Here is a 19,877-nt window from a genome sequence, read left to right on the forward strand (position 1 = left end):
GGCTCTTGCTCTAGCCCAAGCTGGCCTGGAATTCACTCTGTAGTCTCAAAGCTGGCCTTGAAGCCGCTAAGATCCTCCTACCTCTGCCTCCTGAGTAGTGGGATTCAAGGCGTGTGCTGCTACACCAAGATAAAAACAATTTTTTTTTTTTTTTTACATGGGTACCAGGGAATTGGACCTGGGGTCATTAGGCTTTGCAGGAAAACACCTTAACCATCTCTCCAACCCTAAACTTTTTTTTTTCTTGTGTTTTTTAAAAATTTTTTATTAACAACTTCCATGATTATAAAAAATACCCCATGGTGATACCCTCCCTCCCCCCACTTACCCCTTTGAAACTCCACTCTCCATCATACCCCCTCCCCATCTCAATCAGTCTCTCTTTTACCCTGTTTTTTTTCTACTTTAAAAAAAATTTTTTATTAGCATTTTCCATGATTATAAAAAAAATCCCATGGTAATTCCCTCCCCCCACACACTTTCCCCTTTGAAATTCCATTCTCCATCATATTACCTCCCCATCTCAATCACTGTACTTACATATATACAATATCAACCTATTAAGTACCCTCCTCCCTTCCTTTCTCTTCCCTTTATGCCTCCTTGTTAACTTACTGGCCTCTGCTACTAAGTATTTTCCAACCCTAAACTTTTAATCTTTTTTCTTGTTTTTTGTTTTTTTGAGGTAGGGTCTCACTCTATCTCAGGCTGACCTGGAACTTACTCTGTAGTCTCAGGGTGGTCTCGAACTCACAGTGATCCTCCCACCTCTGCCTCCTAATGCTGGGATTAAAGGCGTGCACCACCACGCCTGACTTTTTTTTTTTTTTTTGAGAGGGGATTTCAAAGTAGGGTCTCATTTTAGCCAAGGCTGACCTAGAATTTACTCTGTATTCTCAGGGTGCCCTCAAACTCATTGTGATCCTCTTATTTTTGCCTCCCAAGTACTGGAATTAAAGGCATGCATCATCACACAGCCATCACACCTGGCCAACTTTGAAAAACAAAAACCCAAAAAACTATTTTATTTATTTCAGAGAGAGAGAGAGAGAGGGCAGATAGATAGATAGGGAGAAAGAGAGAGAATGGGTATGCCAGGGTCTCCAGCACTGCAAATGAACTCCAGACGCATGCGCTACATTGTGCATCCAGCTTTATGTGGGTACTGGGGAACCAAACCTAAGTCCTTTGGCTTTGCTGGCAAAAACCTAAACATCTAAGCCATCTCTCCAGCCCTTTTCAGCTTTTTGTTTTTGGTTTTATGAGGTAGGGTCTCACTCTAGCTCAGGCTGACCTGGAATTCACTATGTAGACTCAGGGTGGCCTCAAATTCACAATGACCAATGATCCTCCTACTTTGGTCTCCCAAGTGCTAGGATTAAAGGTGTGCACCACAGGGCTGGAGAGATGGCTTGGTGTTTAAGGCACTTGTCTGCAAAGCCAAATGACCCAGGTTCAATTCCCCAAGACCTACATAAGCCAGATACACAAAGTGGCACATGCATCTGGAGTTTGTTTGTGACAGCTGGAGGCCATGGCACACCCATTCTCTCTCTTTCTCAAACAAATAAATAATTTTTTTTTTTTTTTGAGGTAGAGTTTCACTGTAGCCCGATCCTCCTACTTCTGCCTTCTGAGTGCTGGGATTAAAGGCGTGCGCCGCCATGCCCGGCTATAATATTTTTTATTTATTGATTCATTTTGGTTTTTTGAGGTAGGGTCTCACTGTAGCCCAGGCTGACCTGGAATTCACTATGGAGTCTCAGGGTGGCCTTGAACTCACGGCGATCCTCCTACCTCTGCCTCCCGAGTGCTGGGATTAAAGGCGTGCGCCACCATGCCCGGCTCTATAATATATATGTGTATTTTTTAACAAAGGTGTGTAGCCCCATACCTGGCAACATCTCCTTCATTCTTTCTCAGGCCCACACACCTTGCTATCGCCCACTTCCCCTGCTCAGTGGGAGGAGGAGGATGGCTAGAGGGTAGAAAACAGGGGACGCGGGGTGTTGGCCCAGCCTGTCTTCCCTTTCTCCTGTTCTCCTTCAGCCAGGGGTGCTAAGCTGAAGAACATGGAAAGCGGCCCAAAGAGACAGAGAAGGGGACAGCAATGGCTGCGCGGCGGAGCCCGTGTCCAAAGAGGCTGCCCTCGAGGATTTGGTCCTAACACCAGTGGGGCCCCGACACCCATGCAGGGCCCAGCCCACCCGGCACCCCGTTACCTCTTTCTTCATGAGCTTCAGCTTCTCCTGGAACCTGGCGTGGTCGCGCTCCTGCTCCAGCCGGATCAGCTTGGCCTCCTCGCGCCGGCGCACGGCGTGGTCCTGCTCCATCTTCTCCACCTGCTGCTTCTGGTGGCGCTCCAGGTTCTCCAGTTCCACGTCAAAGAACTTCTTCTTGGCCTGGGAGAGCGCACGGACACGTTCAGCAAGGCCACTTGATGCCCCAGAAGGAGCCTGTGCTGGACTGCTGGACCTGGGTTTGAATTCCAGCCCCACCACCCCTTTGCTGGAGGTCAGTTTCCTCTGCAAAATGACACACCAGGAGCCTTGCAGGGCCATCGCTTGGGACTCGACAAATGTGCCTTCTCTTTAGAAATGATCCTGTGTGACACAGGACGATGACCACGCCACCCCACGTGGCTACTATCATGGCAGATGCTAGAAGACCTGGGCACAGGTTGTGAACTGCTCTTTGCTGCCTCACTCACCCTGTGCCATCACCACCTAAAGGAAATGCAGAGGGGGCTGGAGAGATGGCTCAGTGGTTACAGGAGCTTGCTTGTAAATCCTGAAGGCCTGAGTTCAAACCCCCAGGATCCATATAAAGCCAGGCACACAAAGTGGTGCATACATCTGGAGTTCGTTTCCAGGGACAAGAGTTCCTGGCGTGCCCATACCATCCCCCTGTCTCCTCTCGCCTGTCTCTCTCAAATTACTGAAAAACCAAAGGGGGGGGTGGAAGGGGGAGCTGGAGAGATGGCTCAGCAATTAAGGCACTAGCTGCTTAAAAAAACCTGATGGGTGGCTGGAGGGATGGCTCTAGCGGTTAAGGCATTTGCCTGCAAAGCCAAAGTACCCAGGTTCGATTCTCCAATCTCACGTAAACCAGATGCACAAGGGGGCACATGCATCTGGAGATTGTATGCAGTGGCTGGAAGCCCTGGCATGCCCATCCTCTCTCCCCCCGCCCCACTTTCTCTCTCACAAATAAATAAATTTTTTTTTAAAGCCAAAAAACAAACCTGAAGGTCAGGGTTCAATTCCCTGTACCCACGACAAGGTAGAAGCACAAAGTGGCACATGCTGCTGGAATTCATTTGCAATGGCTAGAGGCCCTAGCATGCCCTCATTCTCTCTCTCTCAAATAAATAAATAAATGAATAAACTAAAACAAAAATTTTTAATGTGGAGGCAAGACAGGAGGTCTCTCCTCTCCTCTCCTCTCCTCCCTCACATTGATTTCTTGTTCAAAGCGCTTCTGCATCTGCTCCAGTTGGAGTTCATGCTTGCTGTTCAGCTGGGTCTGGTTCCGATGCTCCTCTTTCTGCAGCAGTCGGAGCTCTCGGAGTTCCTGGCGCCTGAGGATTAAAGGATACAAACATCTGCCAATGAGAAAGTGCCACAAGATCACAATATTCACAGCCTGACTAGAACTTGGGCTTCTTTTGATGCTCAATGACAGACAAACCATGAATATCCTCCAAATGTAAAGAGCACTTACAAATTGGAAAGAAAGATCCTAACTCCCTCCACCCACCCCCCAGGCCAAAGTGGCACAGAATATAAACAGAGAAGAACCAAATGAGTCAGAGAACAAAAACATGTATTTGGGCTGGAGAGATGGCTTAGCAGTTAAGCGCTTGCCTGTGAAGCCTAAGGACCCCGGTTCGAGGCTCGGTTCCCCAGGTCCCATGTTAGCCAGATGCACAAGGGGGTGCACGTGTCTGGAGTTCGTTTGCAGTGGCTGGAAGCCCTGGCTCGCCCATTCTCTCTCTCTCCCTCTATCTGTCTTTCTCTCTGTCTGTCACTCTCAAATAAATAAATTTAAAAAAAAAATAAATATTCAAAAACATGTATTTATTTATTTATTTGAGACAGAGACAGAAAGAGAGAGAGAGAATGGGTGTGCCAGGGTCTCTAGCCATTGCAAACTAATTCCAGATGCATGTGCCACCATGTGCATCTATCTGGCTTATGCGGTTTTGCAGAAGTGAACCTGGGTCCTTAGGCTTCCCAAGCAAGCTCCTTAATTGTTAAGCCATCTCTCCAGCACAAATTTCTTTTCTTCCTTCCTTTCTTTTTTTTGAGGTAGGGTCTCACTTCTAGCCCAGGCTGACCTGGAATTTACTGTGTAGTCTCAAACTGCCCTCAAACTTATGTCAATCCTCCTACCTCTGCCTCCCGAGTGCTGGGATTAAAGGTGTGCACCACCACACCCAGCCAAAATGTGCACTGAATATATGACACTTTTCCTCCTTCTCCGGGCCTCTACCCCAGCCTGAACTGGGAGCCTGGCAGCCTCCCCTCTGTCTACAGATAAGACCTGTCCAACACCAAAGTAATCGTCCAAGAGGGACGTGAGAAATGATCACTGCCGGCCATCCCCTCCCACCGTGCCTTCCTCCCTCTATAGCTCACAGGCTTCTAGGACTTGCTTCTGTCCACCCGCACCACACCCTGCCCTCTCGTTCTGGCCTGGCAACAATCCTGTCCCCTTATATCCTGAAACAAACTGAGTGGTCACCTCCAGGGCTCCTGCACCTGAAGGTGCCTCTGGGCTCCCCTAGCTCTGCACATGGCCCTCAGGCTCAGCTCACAGGGGTTCCTTAAGAGCAGTCGCTGCCCAGCCCAGGCGCTTGCTATCCCATCACCCACTACGTCCTTCACAGAGCGAACCACAGTCAAGAATATACGGTGTAAGCAGGTGTGGTGGCACATGCCTTTAATCCCAGCACTCGGGAGGCAGAGGAAGGAGGATCGCTGTTAGTTCGAGGCCACCCTGAGACTACATAGTGAGTTTCAGATCAGCCTAAGCTAGAGTGAGACCCTACCTTAGAAAAACCAAAAAAAAAAAAAAAAAAGAAAAAAAAAGGAATTACTATGTATATTGTTTTGGGGGCTCATTAGGTTCCATAGGGCAATGGCTTAATTTATCAAGTTAACCATTCTGTCTCTACCTGGTGAGTGGGTAGATGGATGAATGGGTTGATGAGATGGGTGGACATTGGACAGGTGGGTAGATGGGAGGTGAAATAAGTAAGACAGATAGATGGAGTAATCAAGGAAGGGATAGCCAGGCATGGTGATGCACGCCTTTAATCGCAGCACTTGGGAGGCAGAAGTAGGAGGGTCACTGTGAGCTTGAGGCCAACCTGAGACTACATAGTGAATTCCAGGTCAGCCTGAGCTAGAGTGAGACCCTGCCTCAAAAAAAAAAAGAAAAAAAGGAAAGAAAGAAAAACCAGTTTCTTTTTGAGTTCCTCCACTTTACATTGTACTATAGAGAGACAGACAGACAGACAGAAAGGCCCCTGGGAGATGGCTCGGCAGATAAAGCAGTTGCCACGCAAGGACCAGAGTTCAGATCGCAAATACCATAAATGCTGGGTGGGTGTGGCAGTCCCCGTGTAATCCCTGCACTCAGGAACGGAGACAGGGGTGGGGAGGGCCCAGGGCAAGCTAGTCAGCTAGACTGACGGATTCAGTGAGTCTTGGGTTCAAGTAAGAGGAGAACAAGAGGAGAGCAAATGAGACAGGTAAAAGACATCAACCTCTGATCTACAAACACATACACATACATACACACTGTACACACACACACACACACACACACACACACACACACACACACGCCCACAAAGACAAAGAGTGAGGGAAAAAGAGAGAGCCCTCTTATCCAAAGAACTGCCGCACAGCCCTCCCGTGTTGCCCCCACCCAGTCCCGCCACCAGGGCTTGCCTGAGGAATCTCATCTCCTCGTCCTTCTTCTCATCTTCACTGATGATCTTGGAGGTGGTGATGCTCACCTCCACACCGTCCACCACAAACCTGCGGGTCCGCTTCAGGGTCTTGTTGTGCAGTCTTGAGTCCTAGCCGGGGAAAAGTATGTGCCCGAGGTCAGCTGGGCATCCACAGCATGGGCAGGGTGAGGGCCACTGCCTGGATCGGCCATCCTTCGTCCCCAGGCTTCCCAAGGATGCTGAGCTCCGGGCCTTGTCCCTTCTCCCATCTCCTGGTCTCAGGCTCAGACAGTGTCTCCTCACCTCACTGCAGAACTCTCACAAAACACGGGATACGAGAGAAAGAGCTGGGTGCTCATCCCCAAGCTGGCCACTTGCTACACTTGGACCCTGGATAAGTCCCTTTTCCTGCCCAAGCCTCAGTTTCCTCCATGATCCTGGGAGGAACTTGTCAGGCGCGGTGGCACACGCCTTTAATCCCAGCACTCGGGAGGCAGAGGGGAGGAGGCTGGAGGGTCTCTGAGCAATCAAGGCCAGCCAGCCTGAGACTTCATAGTGAGTTCTAGGTCAACCTGAGCCAGAGCAAGACCCTGTCTCGAAAAACCCAAAAGCAACAACGGCAACAATAACAAAAAACAGAACTTGCCTCCCAGGGTGGTTTTGCCAAGTCCATGAGCGCTTACTGATGTCAGGGCATACCATGCAGCACCAGCTCATGGCAGACAATGACCCCTAGTGGTGTTGGCAGCCACACCTGACCTGGCCTGTCAGAGCCACCACGGGAGTGTCCCGATGTTCACTACCGACGAGCAACTGCTTGCGGAGTGCTGCTCACCATGGGGTGAGCCAGTGCTTGGTTCTCAGTCACACAAGGGCTTGGGGGCCTGCACTGGTTTCCTCACAGCCCACTCTCTCCCGACTGCCTCTGACCTGTAGCCAGCTTCCATGGTCCTTTCTGCTACAGCCTAGCCTTGCCTCTGCAAGGTGGCCCGAGAACCTTCCAGACCCTTCGGCAGGCAGGCACACTAAGGTGTCTCAGAAGCAGAGACCTATAGTCAGTTTCTGCACCCTGAAGGCCAGGCTCCTCACATTTCACGACTCTGCCCATCCCACCTTCCCGGGGGCTCTGATGGCAGCAACAGAAAACCTTCTCGCTCGGCTCTGTCCACTCAAGCCAGGCCAGCCTAGCAGTGGGAGGGAGAGTGGAGGGCAAGAATGTAGCCAAAGCCATTGCCCTCTTGTGAGCACTGTTTCTGTCCACAGGGCATCCGGGCCAGGAGTAAGAGACTCCTGGTCACACCGAGGGAACCTAACACAGCCTGTGTTCTCCACTTCACTACAGATAACTGGGAACATTATCCACACATTGGAGAAGAGACAGGGACCCTGCTCTAGGTAAGTCAGCTTCATTTATTTTTTTAAAGCTTTTATTTTATTTATTTGAAAGAGAGAGAAAGACACAGAGAGATAGGCAGATAGAGAATGGGTGCAACAGGGCCTCCAACCATTACAAACTTCAGATGCCTGATCCACCTTGTGCATCTGGCTTACTTGGGTCCTCGGGAATCAAACCTAGGTCCTTTGGCTTTTTCAGGTAAGCACCTTAACCACCAAGCCATCTCTCCAGCCATCAGCTTTATTAAAAAAAATTTTTCTTTAAGCTGGGCATGGTAGCACATGCCTTTAACTCCAGCATTTGGCAGACAGAGGTAAGAGGATTACTCTGAGTTCGAGGCCACTCTGAGACTACATAGTAAATTCCACATCAGTCTGGGCTAGAGCGAGACCTTTACCTTGAAAAGCCAAAACAAAATTTTTTTTTAACAAAGTATCTTTTTAGGAAGAGGAGGAGCCAGATCCCCATCTAAAATAAGACAATGCTTCTATACAAAAGCCATTTCTGGGCTGGAGAAATGGCTTAGCGTTAAGGCACTTTCCTGTGAAGCCTAAAGACCCATATTCAGTTCTCCAGGACCCACATAAGCCAGATGCACAAAGTGACACAGGCATCTGGAGTTTGTTTGCAGTGGCTGGAGGCCCTGGTGTGCCCATTCTCTCTATTTGCCTCTTTCTCTCTTTGTGTCAAATAAATAAAAATTTACACACACACACACACACATATATGTATACATTTTTTGGTTTTTCAAGGTAGGGTCTCACTCTAGTCCGGGCTGACCTGGAACTCACGGTGAGCCTCCTACCTCTGCCTCGCGAGTGCTAGGATTAAAGGTGTGTGTCACACGTCTGGCTAATACATATACATTTCAAAGCCATCGCCCATACTTGGGTGACTATTTTACAACAATCTATGCCAACTAAAGTCAAAGGAAAAGCTGTTGTAGCCGTGTGTCAAGGTGGCCTGTCGGGACTGGATTTCCTTCTGCCCCCAAGGCTGATGTCAGGCTCTCTGGCTGCTTCTCCCGCCTCTGCTGTCTTTCAGGTAACAGCTGTCTGAGTCTCTGCTACGATTCTGTACTGAGTAGATCTTGGAAGGAAAACCAAAAGGACCCAGCACCAGCCCCAGTCTCCCAAGTCAGCCTTGGTGGCGGGTCAGTCACCAAGCTTCACGACATCTGGGATTGCTGAAGGCCAACCAGAAAGGGAAGGGGTCACCCTTTGTGACCCCTAGAAGAACGAAGGGAGGACTGGAAGGCACATGATGCTGAGCGCTCTGCCCGACGTCTGGCCACCTCCTTGCTTCCCACCCTGAACCAGCTCCCAACTTCTCTCAGCCTCACTTGCTCATGTGGAAACTGGGGGAAAGCACTTTGAACAGGGTGCCATGGACAATGTCATCCACTTCTAGAAGGCCAGGGAGGAGCACTCTGAGCCCAATGTACCTTGATGCTCAAATGAAAAAAAAAAAAAAAAGTTCTGGGGCTGGAGAGGTGGCTTAGCAGTTAAGGTGCTTGCCTGCAAAGCCAAAAGATTCCGGTTCGATTCTCCAGGACCCACGTAAGCCAAATGCACAAGGGAGCGCATGCATCTGGAGTTTGTTTGCAGTGGCTGGATGCCCTAGCGTGTCCATTCTCTCCCTCGTTCTCTCTCTCTCTATGCAACTTTCTCTCTCTCAAATACATAAATAAAATATATTAAAAATAAATAAATAAATAAGTTCTACCACTACAATGTTCTTTCCAAGATTTTACTAGGCCAAAATAACTGCCTAACATTACTAAGTCACATGCTGACACATATATTTAGGAGATTTAGTTATGAATCCAACTAAAATCTGAAGAGCCATCTTCGTGAACAATTTAAAATGGAAAGTGACTGAGAAGGGAAGGGGATATGATGGAGAGTGGAGTTTCAAGGGGGTAAGAAGGGAATTACCATGGGATATTGTCTACAACTATGGAAGTTGTCAATAAAAAAATAAAATAAAATAACAAGAAAAAAATAAAAATAAAATAAAATGGAAAGTAACCAGGCATGGTGGTACACACCTTTAATCTCAACACTCTAGAGGCAGAGGTAAGATGATCTCACTCCAGAGGTAAGAGGTGAGGTCGAGGCCAGCTTCAGACTACATAGTGAATTCCAGGTCAGCCTAGGCTATCCTACCTCAAAAAATTTTTTTAAATTAAAAAGTTTAAAAAACAATGAAAAGTAGAGGGCTGAGGAGATAGCGCAGTCGGTAAAGTGCTTGCCTTGCAAGCATGAGGACATGGGTGTGAGCCCCCAAGCCCATGTAAAATATGTGGAGTGTGGTGGTATGTAGCCAGTGCTTGGAAGGTAGAGACAGGAGAATCCCTAGGGCTTACTAGCCAGCCAGTCTATCCTAATCAGTGAGCAGACCCAGTCTTAAAAAGGGGTAGACAGAGCTGGGCGTGGTGGCGCACGCCTTTAATCCCAGCACTCGGGAGGCAGAGGTAGGAGGACTGCCATGAGTTCAAGGCCACCCTGAGACTACAGAGTTAATTCCAGGTCAGCATGGACCAGAGTGAGACCCTACCTCGAAAAACCAAAAAAAAAAAAAAAAAAAAAAAAGGGGGGGGTAGACAGGGCTGGAGAAATGGCTTAGCAGTTAAGGTGTTTGCCTGCGAAGCCAAAGGATCCAGGTTCGATTCCCCATGGAAGCCAGATGAACAAGGGGTGCACACATCTGGAGTTCGTTTGCAGTGGCTGGAAGTCCTGGCACACCCATTCTCTCTGTCTGTCTCTCTTCTATCTCTCTCTGTGCTTGGGAAAAAAAAAAAAACAACTAAAAAGAAGGGGCGGTGGACAGCATTCCTGAGAATAACTCCTGAGCTTGTGCCCTGGCCCCCACATGCATGGCCCTCACAGATACAAGCATGTACCCACACACATGTGCATGGACATACACATGTCTTATGTATTTATTTACTTTTTTTTGGGGGGGGGAGGTAGGGTGTTGCTCTAAACCAGGCTGACCTAGGTCATCTCAGGCTGGCCTCGAACTCACAGCGATCCTCCTACCTCAGCCTCCCGAGTGCTGGGATTAAAGGCGTGCGCCACCACGCCCAGCCACACTCATTTTAACTGGGGGTGAGGTGGGGGCAGGCACCAGGCTTTGGGTTTTCTCCCAGCCCTGCTCAAAAGATGCACACTGTATAAACTGTAAGGCAGCTCCAAAATGTTTGCAAGAACTGAACCCAAGTAATGGCCCATTGGATAAACTCCTCTGCTTAAGCCCATGGGAGTGACAGGTGATGTTACCTTGAGGGACAGCGAGCCAGACTCTCTGTTGAGGGACAGGTCAGCAGACAGGGAGGTGCCATAGTCCATGCTCTCCGAGGTGGACAGGCTGCTGCTGTCAGAGGCCCGCTTGGAGGGGTCTGCCTCTGCCTGGCTGGGGGGCTCCAGGTCGCCATTGGTCAGCTTCTTGCTGCCCAAGGTCTCCAGGGCGCTGCTGATGGGCCGGTTGTGGTTCGTCTTCTGGGTCCTGCTGGTGGCGGGGCTGCCGTCTCCGGCCTGCTCAGTGACTGGCCTCTCTATGGTCATCTGAATTCTGGCATCCATGGACACCGGTCGGGACTTCCGGAGGGGAATGGGCACAGTTAGGTCCTTGTCATTCACAGCGGTCACATCTGGGGGGCTGGTGGTTTGGAGGGATCCGTTCCCTGAGGGCTGGCTGCAGGGCCCATTCACAAGGTCCTGGGGCTGGCTGGGGGGCAGCTCGGCAGAAGGTTCCTGGAGAAGCTTGTCAGCAGCGAGGCTCAGCGGACTGGCATCGGCAGATTCCTGAGTGGGGTCCTGGGGGAGCTGGAAAAGAGAGTCAGCGCTAGGCCGCGGTGGTCCGGGCGGTGGGGCTGGGAAGTGTGCCCCCTGCAGGTGAAATGAGGGTGGTGCACAGAGTGGCGCGGGAACCACTGAGCCCATCTTCACCACTCCCCAGTGGTGTGAAACAAGACTCTCCTGCCTCCCTCCACTGTAGCTTCATCCAAGAGCTACTCTGCTCCTAGGAGAGATAACCGTGGCCAGCTGCAGGGAGGGATCAGCCAATTGTCACAATGTAGGAAGAAAATACCCTCTCCCACCCGAGATCAGACTTCCGGAGACTAACTTGCTAGGTTAGCTGAAGACGGCCTTGAACGTCTGATCCTTCTGTTCCCACCTCCCTAGTGCTGGGATTACAGATGTGGACCACCACGCCCAGTTTATGTAGCACTGGGGATCAAACCCAAGGATTTGTGCCTGCCAACTGAGCTGCATCGCCAGGCCAGCATTCTACATCACATCTGTTGATTTCTAGAGGGTAGCTAATTTACATTAAAAAAAAAAAATCACACAAAATCCCAGCCAATCCTACCCAGGAGCTGGAGTCAGCCTTTCTATCCTCTGTGGGGTGAAAAGGGCTGGAAACATTGTAATGATGAAACAGGACACTCATTTTGGTGAAAAGAAAATAAATGTCCAAGGGGATGGGGCCAGGGCCCAGTGACAACTCAGCCTCGGTTTTCTAGGCAAATGAGACTCTCTAGGCAAGCAGCCCCACAAAGAAAAAGACCCCCACAGACCATCATAAAGCACACCAGGCCAGGATGTAGCCCGTAGACATGGTATGCTTGTGCTGCAAATGGGTTACGACGTGCCAAGAGGGCCGTCCCCTCAACACTCGGGGCATCCAGATGGGGTCTAGGTTGGGCAGCTGGAGCCCCTTAACTTGTAGCTGCCGGCTATGCAAACTTGTCCATTTATCCCAAAGTGGGAAAACCACATATGGGAGCCAAAGCAATAAAATAGGCTGGAGGACAAATGATCAGTTACCAGCTGACAAACGGGAAGATTTCATGTGAAAATGTACATCCCGTTCCCTCCCGAAAACCTACAGAAGCTGCCAATACCTGCCGCGCCTCACCCGGGTGTGGGTGTCTGGAGCCTCCCGGCTGGGTGAACCAGAAGGGAATCTTTCTCCAGCCTCCCTCCCAGGAGCCCAGGCTGTTGGGGCACATCCTCCCCATGCCCCCACAATCCCTAGACTTACAGAAGCAGCGTCCACAACGTCCCCCTCTTCTCCTTCATCCCTGCCGTCTTCAATCTCCTCCATCACCTCGGCCTTGGCTTCTGCGACCAGTTCCCGAAGAGCCTTGTTACTGGTTACATTGCAGACGAAGGGGTGCTGTGGGCCGAGGCACACCTGCATTAGCACCACTGAAGACAAGCGCGGGGTACGGGGAGGCTGGGGGAGCTGACCTCCCAAACCAAGAGAGGCCGCTGTGGTCAAGACCACATGTGAACGTGAACTTTTGTTTTGTGTTTTCGAGGCAGGGTCTTGCTTTAGCCCAGGCTGACCTGGAATTCACTATATCATCTTAGGCTGGCCTCACACTCATGGAGATCATCCTACCTCTGCCTCCCGACTGCTGGGATTAGGCCTGTGCCTCCCCCACACCTGGCAAACACAAACTTTGTAAAGGAAACCCATAAACACAGAGGTAACTCTGAAAGCCCTGCCTGTGGCAGAGGACCAGTAATACCAGTACCACTCACCAGATGAGTAGCCTGAGGATGTCACTCAACGCCTCTGAGCTGTGAGCTATTGATCTCTAAAGTGCACACAGCAATATAGAAGCCACAAGACATGTGGGGTGACGAGCAGATCAGGAGTTCAGGCCATGCTTGTTTCGGAGGGGCTGGGAGGGGACTTATGTGTGTTTTACATATGAGCTATAACTTAACGTGTATCACGCTTGCAAATTATTAAACTCAGTGCCACACACACACACCTGTGCAATTACCACCCAGCTAAAGACATATTCTGGCCTCCCTGTGGAGGGCCCCTACTAGGCACTGAGGCATGAAAATTAGCTAGGAAAGACAGGATACATGAGAAGAGCAAGCACCCTCCACTTCCGGACGAGAGAAGAGCAAGTCCACGCTGTACTGCTGGTTTTGATTTCAGTTTCTCCCTGGCTGACATCCAGTAATGTTGATATAACTAACCAGACTACCTGCAAAAGAATACACTCCCCTTTCTGAGAAATCGCACTAACAAGATTATAAAATGGTTGGTGAACTGTGCCTGAAGTTAGCCCCCAGTGACTTCTGTGTAAGTGAGGAGCCTTGGACCCGTGTGAATTGGGAATAGAAGGGAGGCTGAGAATCAACTAAAACAAACTGTATTTGAAAGTACCAGGATGGGCTGGAGAGATGGCTTAGTGGTTAAAGTACTTGCAATCAAAACCAAAGGACTTGGGTTCAATTCTCCAGCACCCACGTAAAGCCAGATACACAAGGTGGCTCATGCATCTCGTTTCCAGTGGCTACAGGCCCTGGTGCACCCATTTTCTCCCCCTCTTTCCCTCTTAAATAAATGTATATATTTTAAAGTATGTGCTGGGCAGTCCTTTAATGCCAACAACTCGTGAGGCAGAGGTAAGGAGGATCATTGTGAGTTTGAGACCATCCTGAGACTACATAATGAATTCCATGCTTCTAATCCCAGCAGAGGTAAGAGGGGATCGCTGTGAGTTTGAGGCCAGCCTGAGAATACATAGTGAATTCCAGGTCAGTCTGGGTTAGAGTGAGACCCTACCTCTAAAATATGAAAAACAAGGAAGAAAAGTGAAAGCTCTCTTACACAACAGTAAGGCACATGGTCTTCAGGATGTTCAGCCAGCCTGGGGTGCACTGGGGAGAAGGCTCCAGAAATCTCCTTCCTAGCACTAGGGGTAGCCAGGGTGGGATTCCTCAGTACACGCTCTCACTTAGGGCAAAAGGAAATCTATCAAAATGGAATTTGGTCCTTTAAATCTTACCAGAAGGCTCTGATAAAATGCATTGCTTTAATTAGCAGAACTTCTATCAGAGGAACAGCATCAACAAGATTGCTGGGGAGGTATTTCAATGACTACAAAACACACTTCTCACACCTTAAGGAGGCATTTCAGCCAGGCGTGGTGGCGTGTGTCTTTAACCCCAGCACTTAGGAGGCAGAGGTAGGAGGACTGCCATGAGTTCGAGGCCACCCTGAGACTACATAGTAAATTCCAGGTCAGCCTGGGCTACAGTGAGACCCTACCTCGAAAAACCAAAAAAAAAAAAAAAGGCATTTAGAACTAACTGGTGTCTGGTGTGTCCACCACAAATCGCACCTATCTGTTCAAAGTTTCCTTTGGGCACAGGCATAAAGTGGTTACCTAGTAAGCCCTGGGTTCAATCCTTAGCACCACGAAAAGAATTAATTATTCATACAGCAGTTCATTACTGGACAGCCACTAGCTCCCTCTCCATCCCACGTGCTTCCTGAGCACTATAAACATTGCTTTTAAAAAAAATTGTATTTATTTATTTGCAAGCAGAGAGATACAGAGATAGAATAGAGAATGAGCGCTCCAGGGCCTCCAGCCACTGCAAACATGCTCCAGATGCACGTGCCACTTCGTGCATCTGGCTTTGTGTGGTCATTAGGGAATCGAAACCCAGGTTGTGAGGTTTTTGCAGACAAGCGCCTTAGCACTAAGTCATCTCTCCCGCCTAATGATTAATGATGATGATTCTTCTTCTTTTCTTTTCTTTTTTTTTTTTTTTTGAAGTAGTGTCTCACTCTAGCCCAGGCTGACCTGGCACTCACTCTGTAGACCCAGGCTGACCTCCATTTCATATGGCAATTGTCCTACCTTTGCCTCTGCCTCCCAAGTGCTGGGATTAAAGGCATGTGCCACCATGCCTGGCTAACGTTTTCTTGAGCCTATCAGACTTTATCATCTAAACTACTGCAGATCTGAAGAACTTAATTTCTTTTCTTGCCTTCTCCCTTGCCCACTCGCTCAGTGACTCACTGCATAGCTACACAGCGAGGTCAGGCACGTGGCCACGGGCCAGGGAATGAAATAGTCTGAAGAAGAGTCTGCAAAGCCCCTGCCTATGGGACTTACACAGACTGGGAAGGGAGGCTGAAGGAGAGGCAGGGCGCTGGTAAGGGCTGCTTCTGCCTGCAGCGGAACCTTCCAGTGTTCAAGCTGGGACCTGAGAAATGTTCACACACAGGCCGGGGAAAGCTCCAGGCTCAGAACATTCTAGCAGGAGGAGCAGCATACCAAAAGCTTTGTGAGGTGGGACCAGGCTTGGGCAATGGAGGACGGGCTGGAGACCAGAGCAGTGGGCTTCTGGGCAAGGCGGCATGTGGGGTTCTCGGGGCCTTGGTGAATCAGGTCTCTTATTCTCAGAAGCTACCATTACCTCATGAAGAGGCCACTCTGGCTGCTGTGTGTTTCAAGAGGGCTCAAGAGGGATGTTAACAGGGCTAACTCGTGGGTGGCAAGGGTATGGAGGAGTGACATGTGCTGACTGTGGATGCTAGAGCCAATTCACCTGGGATCAAATCTAACTTCTACTGCCAATCGGGGCAAGTCGTGGGACCTATCTGAGCCTTGGTTTATTTACCTGTGCACTGGAGATACTTAGTCAGGCTGTTTGTTGTAAGTTTTACTGCCAGTGCTCAAAACAGGGTAGCTCTGGGCTGGAGGGATGGCTTAGCAGTTAAGGCGTTTGCCTGCAAAGCCAAAGGACCCAGGTTCAAATCCCCAGGACCCACGTTAGCCAGATGCACAAGGGGACGCACATGTCTGGACTTCGTTTGCAGTGGCTGGAGGCCCTGGCACACCCATTCTCTCTCTCTCTCAAATAAACAAATAAAAATAAAATATAAAACAGGGTAGCTCTCATCATCATCACGACCACTATCTTCACCATCACCACTACCACCATCCTCTCTCGTTATTATCACCATCACTATTACTATCGTCACCATCACAGCCCCACGCGGACTCCTCCCCCCCATCATTGACACCAGCAGCAGCATCGTCAAGCAGGGCAGAGCCACAATTCACAAGGCCTTTCCGGCACCCGCCAACAACTCCTCTGCCACCAAGCATAGCTCCTTGGGAGCCAGGGTGACAGCCAGAATCCCAAAGGCTCCCGAGTACCACACCACGTGACTCCACCCCTTTGAACTGGAGCAAGACACTGTGGGCAGCTGCATTTCAGCAGCTGAAGCAAACGTGGCGGAAACACCCAGCGCAGGCCCAGGCTTCTGGAAACAATCAGGCTTTCATCAGGGCAGCCCGCATTTTCACCAAATGAGCAGCTCTTCAGCACAGCCAGGGACCTGGCTTTCTTGAGAGGAACCATACGCTCCGCGTACCCTGAGCTCCCCGGGAGGCAAAGGGGGAACAGGGAGGATAGCCTTGCGTGGAGGACCAGGTGAGGAGATCACCTCCCTGCAGGGAGGCCAGGGCAGGTGGCTGGCACACAGGCAGTCCCTGGCACTGAGGCTCTGGGGACACAGAACACAGACAAGCTGGTCTGCACTGCTGCAGGAGCGTGATACCCCCACGGGTGAGTGTGGAGAAGCTCCCCCCAAATGCTCAAGCCGTTAAATGGGCGCCTAGCAATATGCTGCAGGGCAGGCAGGGGACCCCACCTCCTGAGGTGGCCAAATGCACCGCGCAGGCACTGGGTGGGCGTGGAAGGCCCGATCAGAGCTGGCCACCCCACCCACCCCTCAGGAAGAGGGAGGACTCTTCAGTGCCAGCTCTGCTGGGAATCCGGAGGTGCCAGAGTGGAGGTGGCAGCACACTGCATGCCAACTGGCACCGCCCTCTGGCCAGGATCTCTCCCACCATTGGAACAGATAGATCTCCTTTCCGTGAAGTGAGCCTATTTTCCCTCTGTGTGTTCAGAAATTTCTAGCCAGGGGGTCTTTCTTACACTCCAAGGCTGGCTTCAGAAAACGACCAAGAGCATCTCCCCTCCCCCCAATCATTTCCTAACCCTTTCCTCTCCCTCTCTTTTCTTCATTTCTTCTCTCTCTTTCATTCACGAGGAGAGGCGGCATTGCTTACAAGCCGTGTGATCTTGTACAGGCCCCTTATCTGTGCCGTTTATACGATGGCAACCGAGCTGCTCCCACTTCATAGGACTCTTATGGGTGCTGCACTGGTTAACATCTGCTGAGTGTTTGCAACAGCACCTGACTGGCCTGAGCAAGAGTTCTAGACTAGTTTGCCAGGTAAACACTGTCAATTTCCTCAGCAAATACTTGCGGAGGGCCCGCTGCATACCAGGCACTGCTCCGTGAATCAAACAAATTATTGTCCCGAGGGAGCTGACACACCATCCAGGTTTGGATCCAGAATGTCCCTCACAGGCCTGTGTAATGAGTACTTGGTCCTACACTGTGGCGCAGCCTGTGGAGACTTTAGGAGGTGGGGGCTGGCTGGCAGAAGTAGGTCACTAAGGTGGTCCTATAAAGGTCCTACCCACCCTGCTTCCGGCCCCCATGGTCAAGGACTGAAGCTCTCCTGCTGTCAGGTTGTCCCCACAACAACTGGACTGACACCTCCGAAACCATGGGCTAAAATAAGCCCTTCCTCCCGGAAGCTGCTTTTGCCAGGTATCTTGACAAGATAGCCAGAAAGTAACAGTACACATGCTAATCAAGGAGCTAATAAGGACAATAAACAAGCCATTCACTATGGTGCTGTGTTCCATGGGAAGAGAAAAGCAGGGCTGGGAAAGGCAATTACGAATGTGGGGCCAGGGTCGGGTGTGGTAGCGTACACCTTTAATTCCAGTCCACAGGAGGAGGGAGACAGAGGTGGGAGGATTGCTGGGAGTTCGAGGCCAGCCTGGGACTACCTGGTGAGTTCTAGGTCAGCCTGGATTAGAGTGAGACCCTACCTTAAAAAGCAACAACAACAACAACAAAAAGGAATGTGGTAGAAGGAATAAAGCTAAAACAAAAAAAGGAATGTGGGGCCGGGATAAGGAGATTGTTCAGTGGTTAAAGGCATTTGCTTGCAAAAGCCTGCCAGCCTAGTTTCAATAAAGGTTCAAATCCCTAGTACCCACATACAGCAAGATACACAACGTGGCACATGCCTCTGGAGTGAGTCTGCAGTGGCAAGAGGCCCTGGTGCACTCATTGTATCTTCTGCTTTCTCTCTCCTTTCATAACTTAATTTTTCTTTACCGCTGAGTAGAACTCCATTGTATAAATGTGCCACATCTTCATTATCCACTCATCAGTTGAGGGACATCTAGGCTGGTTCCATTTCCCAGCTATTATAAATTGAGCAGCAATAAACATGGTTGAGCACGTATTTCTAAGGAAATGAGATGAGTCCTTTGGATATATGCCTAGGAGTGCTATAGCTGGGTCATATGGTAGATCAATCTTTAGCTGTTTTAGGAACCTCCACACTGATTGCCACAATGGCTGGATCAGATTGCATTCCCACCAGCAGTGTAGAAGGGTTCCTGTTTTTCCACATCCCCGCCAACATTTATGATCATTTGTTTTCATGATGGCGGCAAATCAGACAGGAGTGAGATGGTATCTCAATGTAGTTTTAATCTGCATTTCCCTGATGGCTAGTGACGTGGAACATTTTTTTAGATGCTTATATGCCATTCGTATTTCTTCCTTTGAGAATGCTCTATTTAGCTCCATAGCCCATTTTTTGATTGGCTTGTTTGATTCCTTAGTATTTAACTTTTTGAGTTCTTTGTATATCCTAGATATTAATCCTCTATCAGATATATAGCTGGTGAAGATTTTTTCCCATTCTGTAGGTTGCCTCTTTGCTTTTTTTCACTGTGTCCTTTGCAGAGCAAAATCTTTGTAATTTCATGAGGTCCCAGTGATTAATCTGTGGTTTTATTGCCTGAGCAATTGGGGTTGTATTCAGAAAGTCTTTGCCAAGACCAATATGTTGAAGGGTTTCCCCTACTTTTTCCTCTAGCAGTTTCAGAGTTTCAGGTCTAATGTTAAGGTCTTTAATCCATTTGGACTTAATTCTTGTACATGGAGTTCTCTCTCCTTTCAAATAAATAAATAGATATGAAAAAGAATGTAGGGTCACAGTGGTTTTGCAATCTTCGCTAAGGTGGTTAGGGGAGACCTGCTGCAAAGCTGACATGAAGATCAATGACTTCATGGGGGTGGGTCATTCATGGTGACCGTGGGAGGAAGGGCACTCCATGTCCTTAAGGTAGAAGCATGCCTGCTGTAATTTGGGTTGCCTGGAGCAGAGTTTGGGGGGGGGGGGTGAAATGGAGGGAGGAAGCAGGGGGTGAAATGGGGGAACAGGTCACCGGGGCCCTTGTAGGTCTCCAAACTATACCTTACTCTGCATGAGATGGGAGCCTTCGGGAACTTTGCATAAGGGAAGGACGTGATTCATGTTTTGTTGTTTTTGTTTTTTTTTAAACTTATCTGCAAGCAGAGACACAGAGGGCGGGGGAGGCGACAGGAATGACGGGGCCTCTAGCCACTGCAAATGGACTCCATTTGTATGCGCTGTTACATGGGTACTGGGGAATCAAACCCTGGTCGTCAGGCTCTGGAGGCAAGTGCCTTAAGCGCGAAGCCATCTCTCTAGCCCAAGAACACATTTAATAAGGCTAGGGCATCTACGCGCATCTATCACATGATTGTCATCATGTG

General features: G+C 49.7%; 1 protein-coding gene across 1 annotated transcript in view; it reads right to left on the reverse strand.

The window, feature by feature from the left end:
- Window positions 1-19,877, reverse strand: part of Stk10 (serine/threonine kinase 10) — a 110,309-nt gene that overhangs the window by 20,679 nt on the left and 69,753 nt on the right. The window contains exons 8-12 of the mRNA XM_004665005.2: window positions 12,411-12,545; window positions 10,643-11,188; window positions 5,961-6,091; window positions 3,457-3,580; window positions 2,223-2,402 (exon numbers count right to left, since the gene is read on the reverse strand). Of these exons, the coding sequence (XP_004665062.2) occupies window positions 2,223-2,402; window positions 3,457-3,580; window positions 5,961-6,091; window positions 10,643-11,188; window positions 12,411-12,545 (1,116 nt within the window). The remainder of the gene's footprint in view (window positions 1-2,222; window positions 2,403-3,456; window positions 3,581-5,960; window positions 6,092-10,642; window positions 11,189-12,410; window positions 12,546-19,877) is intronic.

The sequence above is a fragment of the Jaculus jaculus genome, chromosome 6 (genome assembly GCF_020740685.1).
Source record: "Jaculus jaculus isolate mJacJac1 chromosome 6, mJacJac1.mat.Y.cur, whole genome shotgun sequence".
NCBI lineage: Eukaryota > Metazoa > Chordata > Mammalia > Rodentia > Dipodidae > Jaculus > Jaculus jaculus.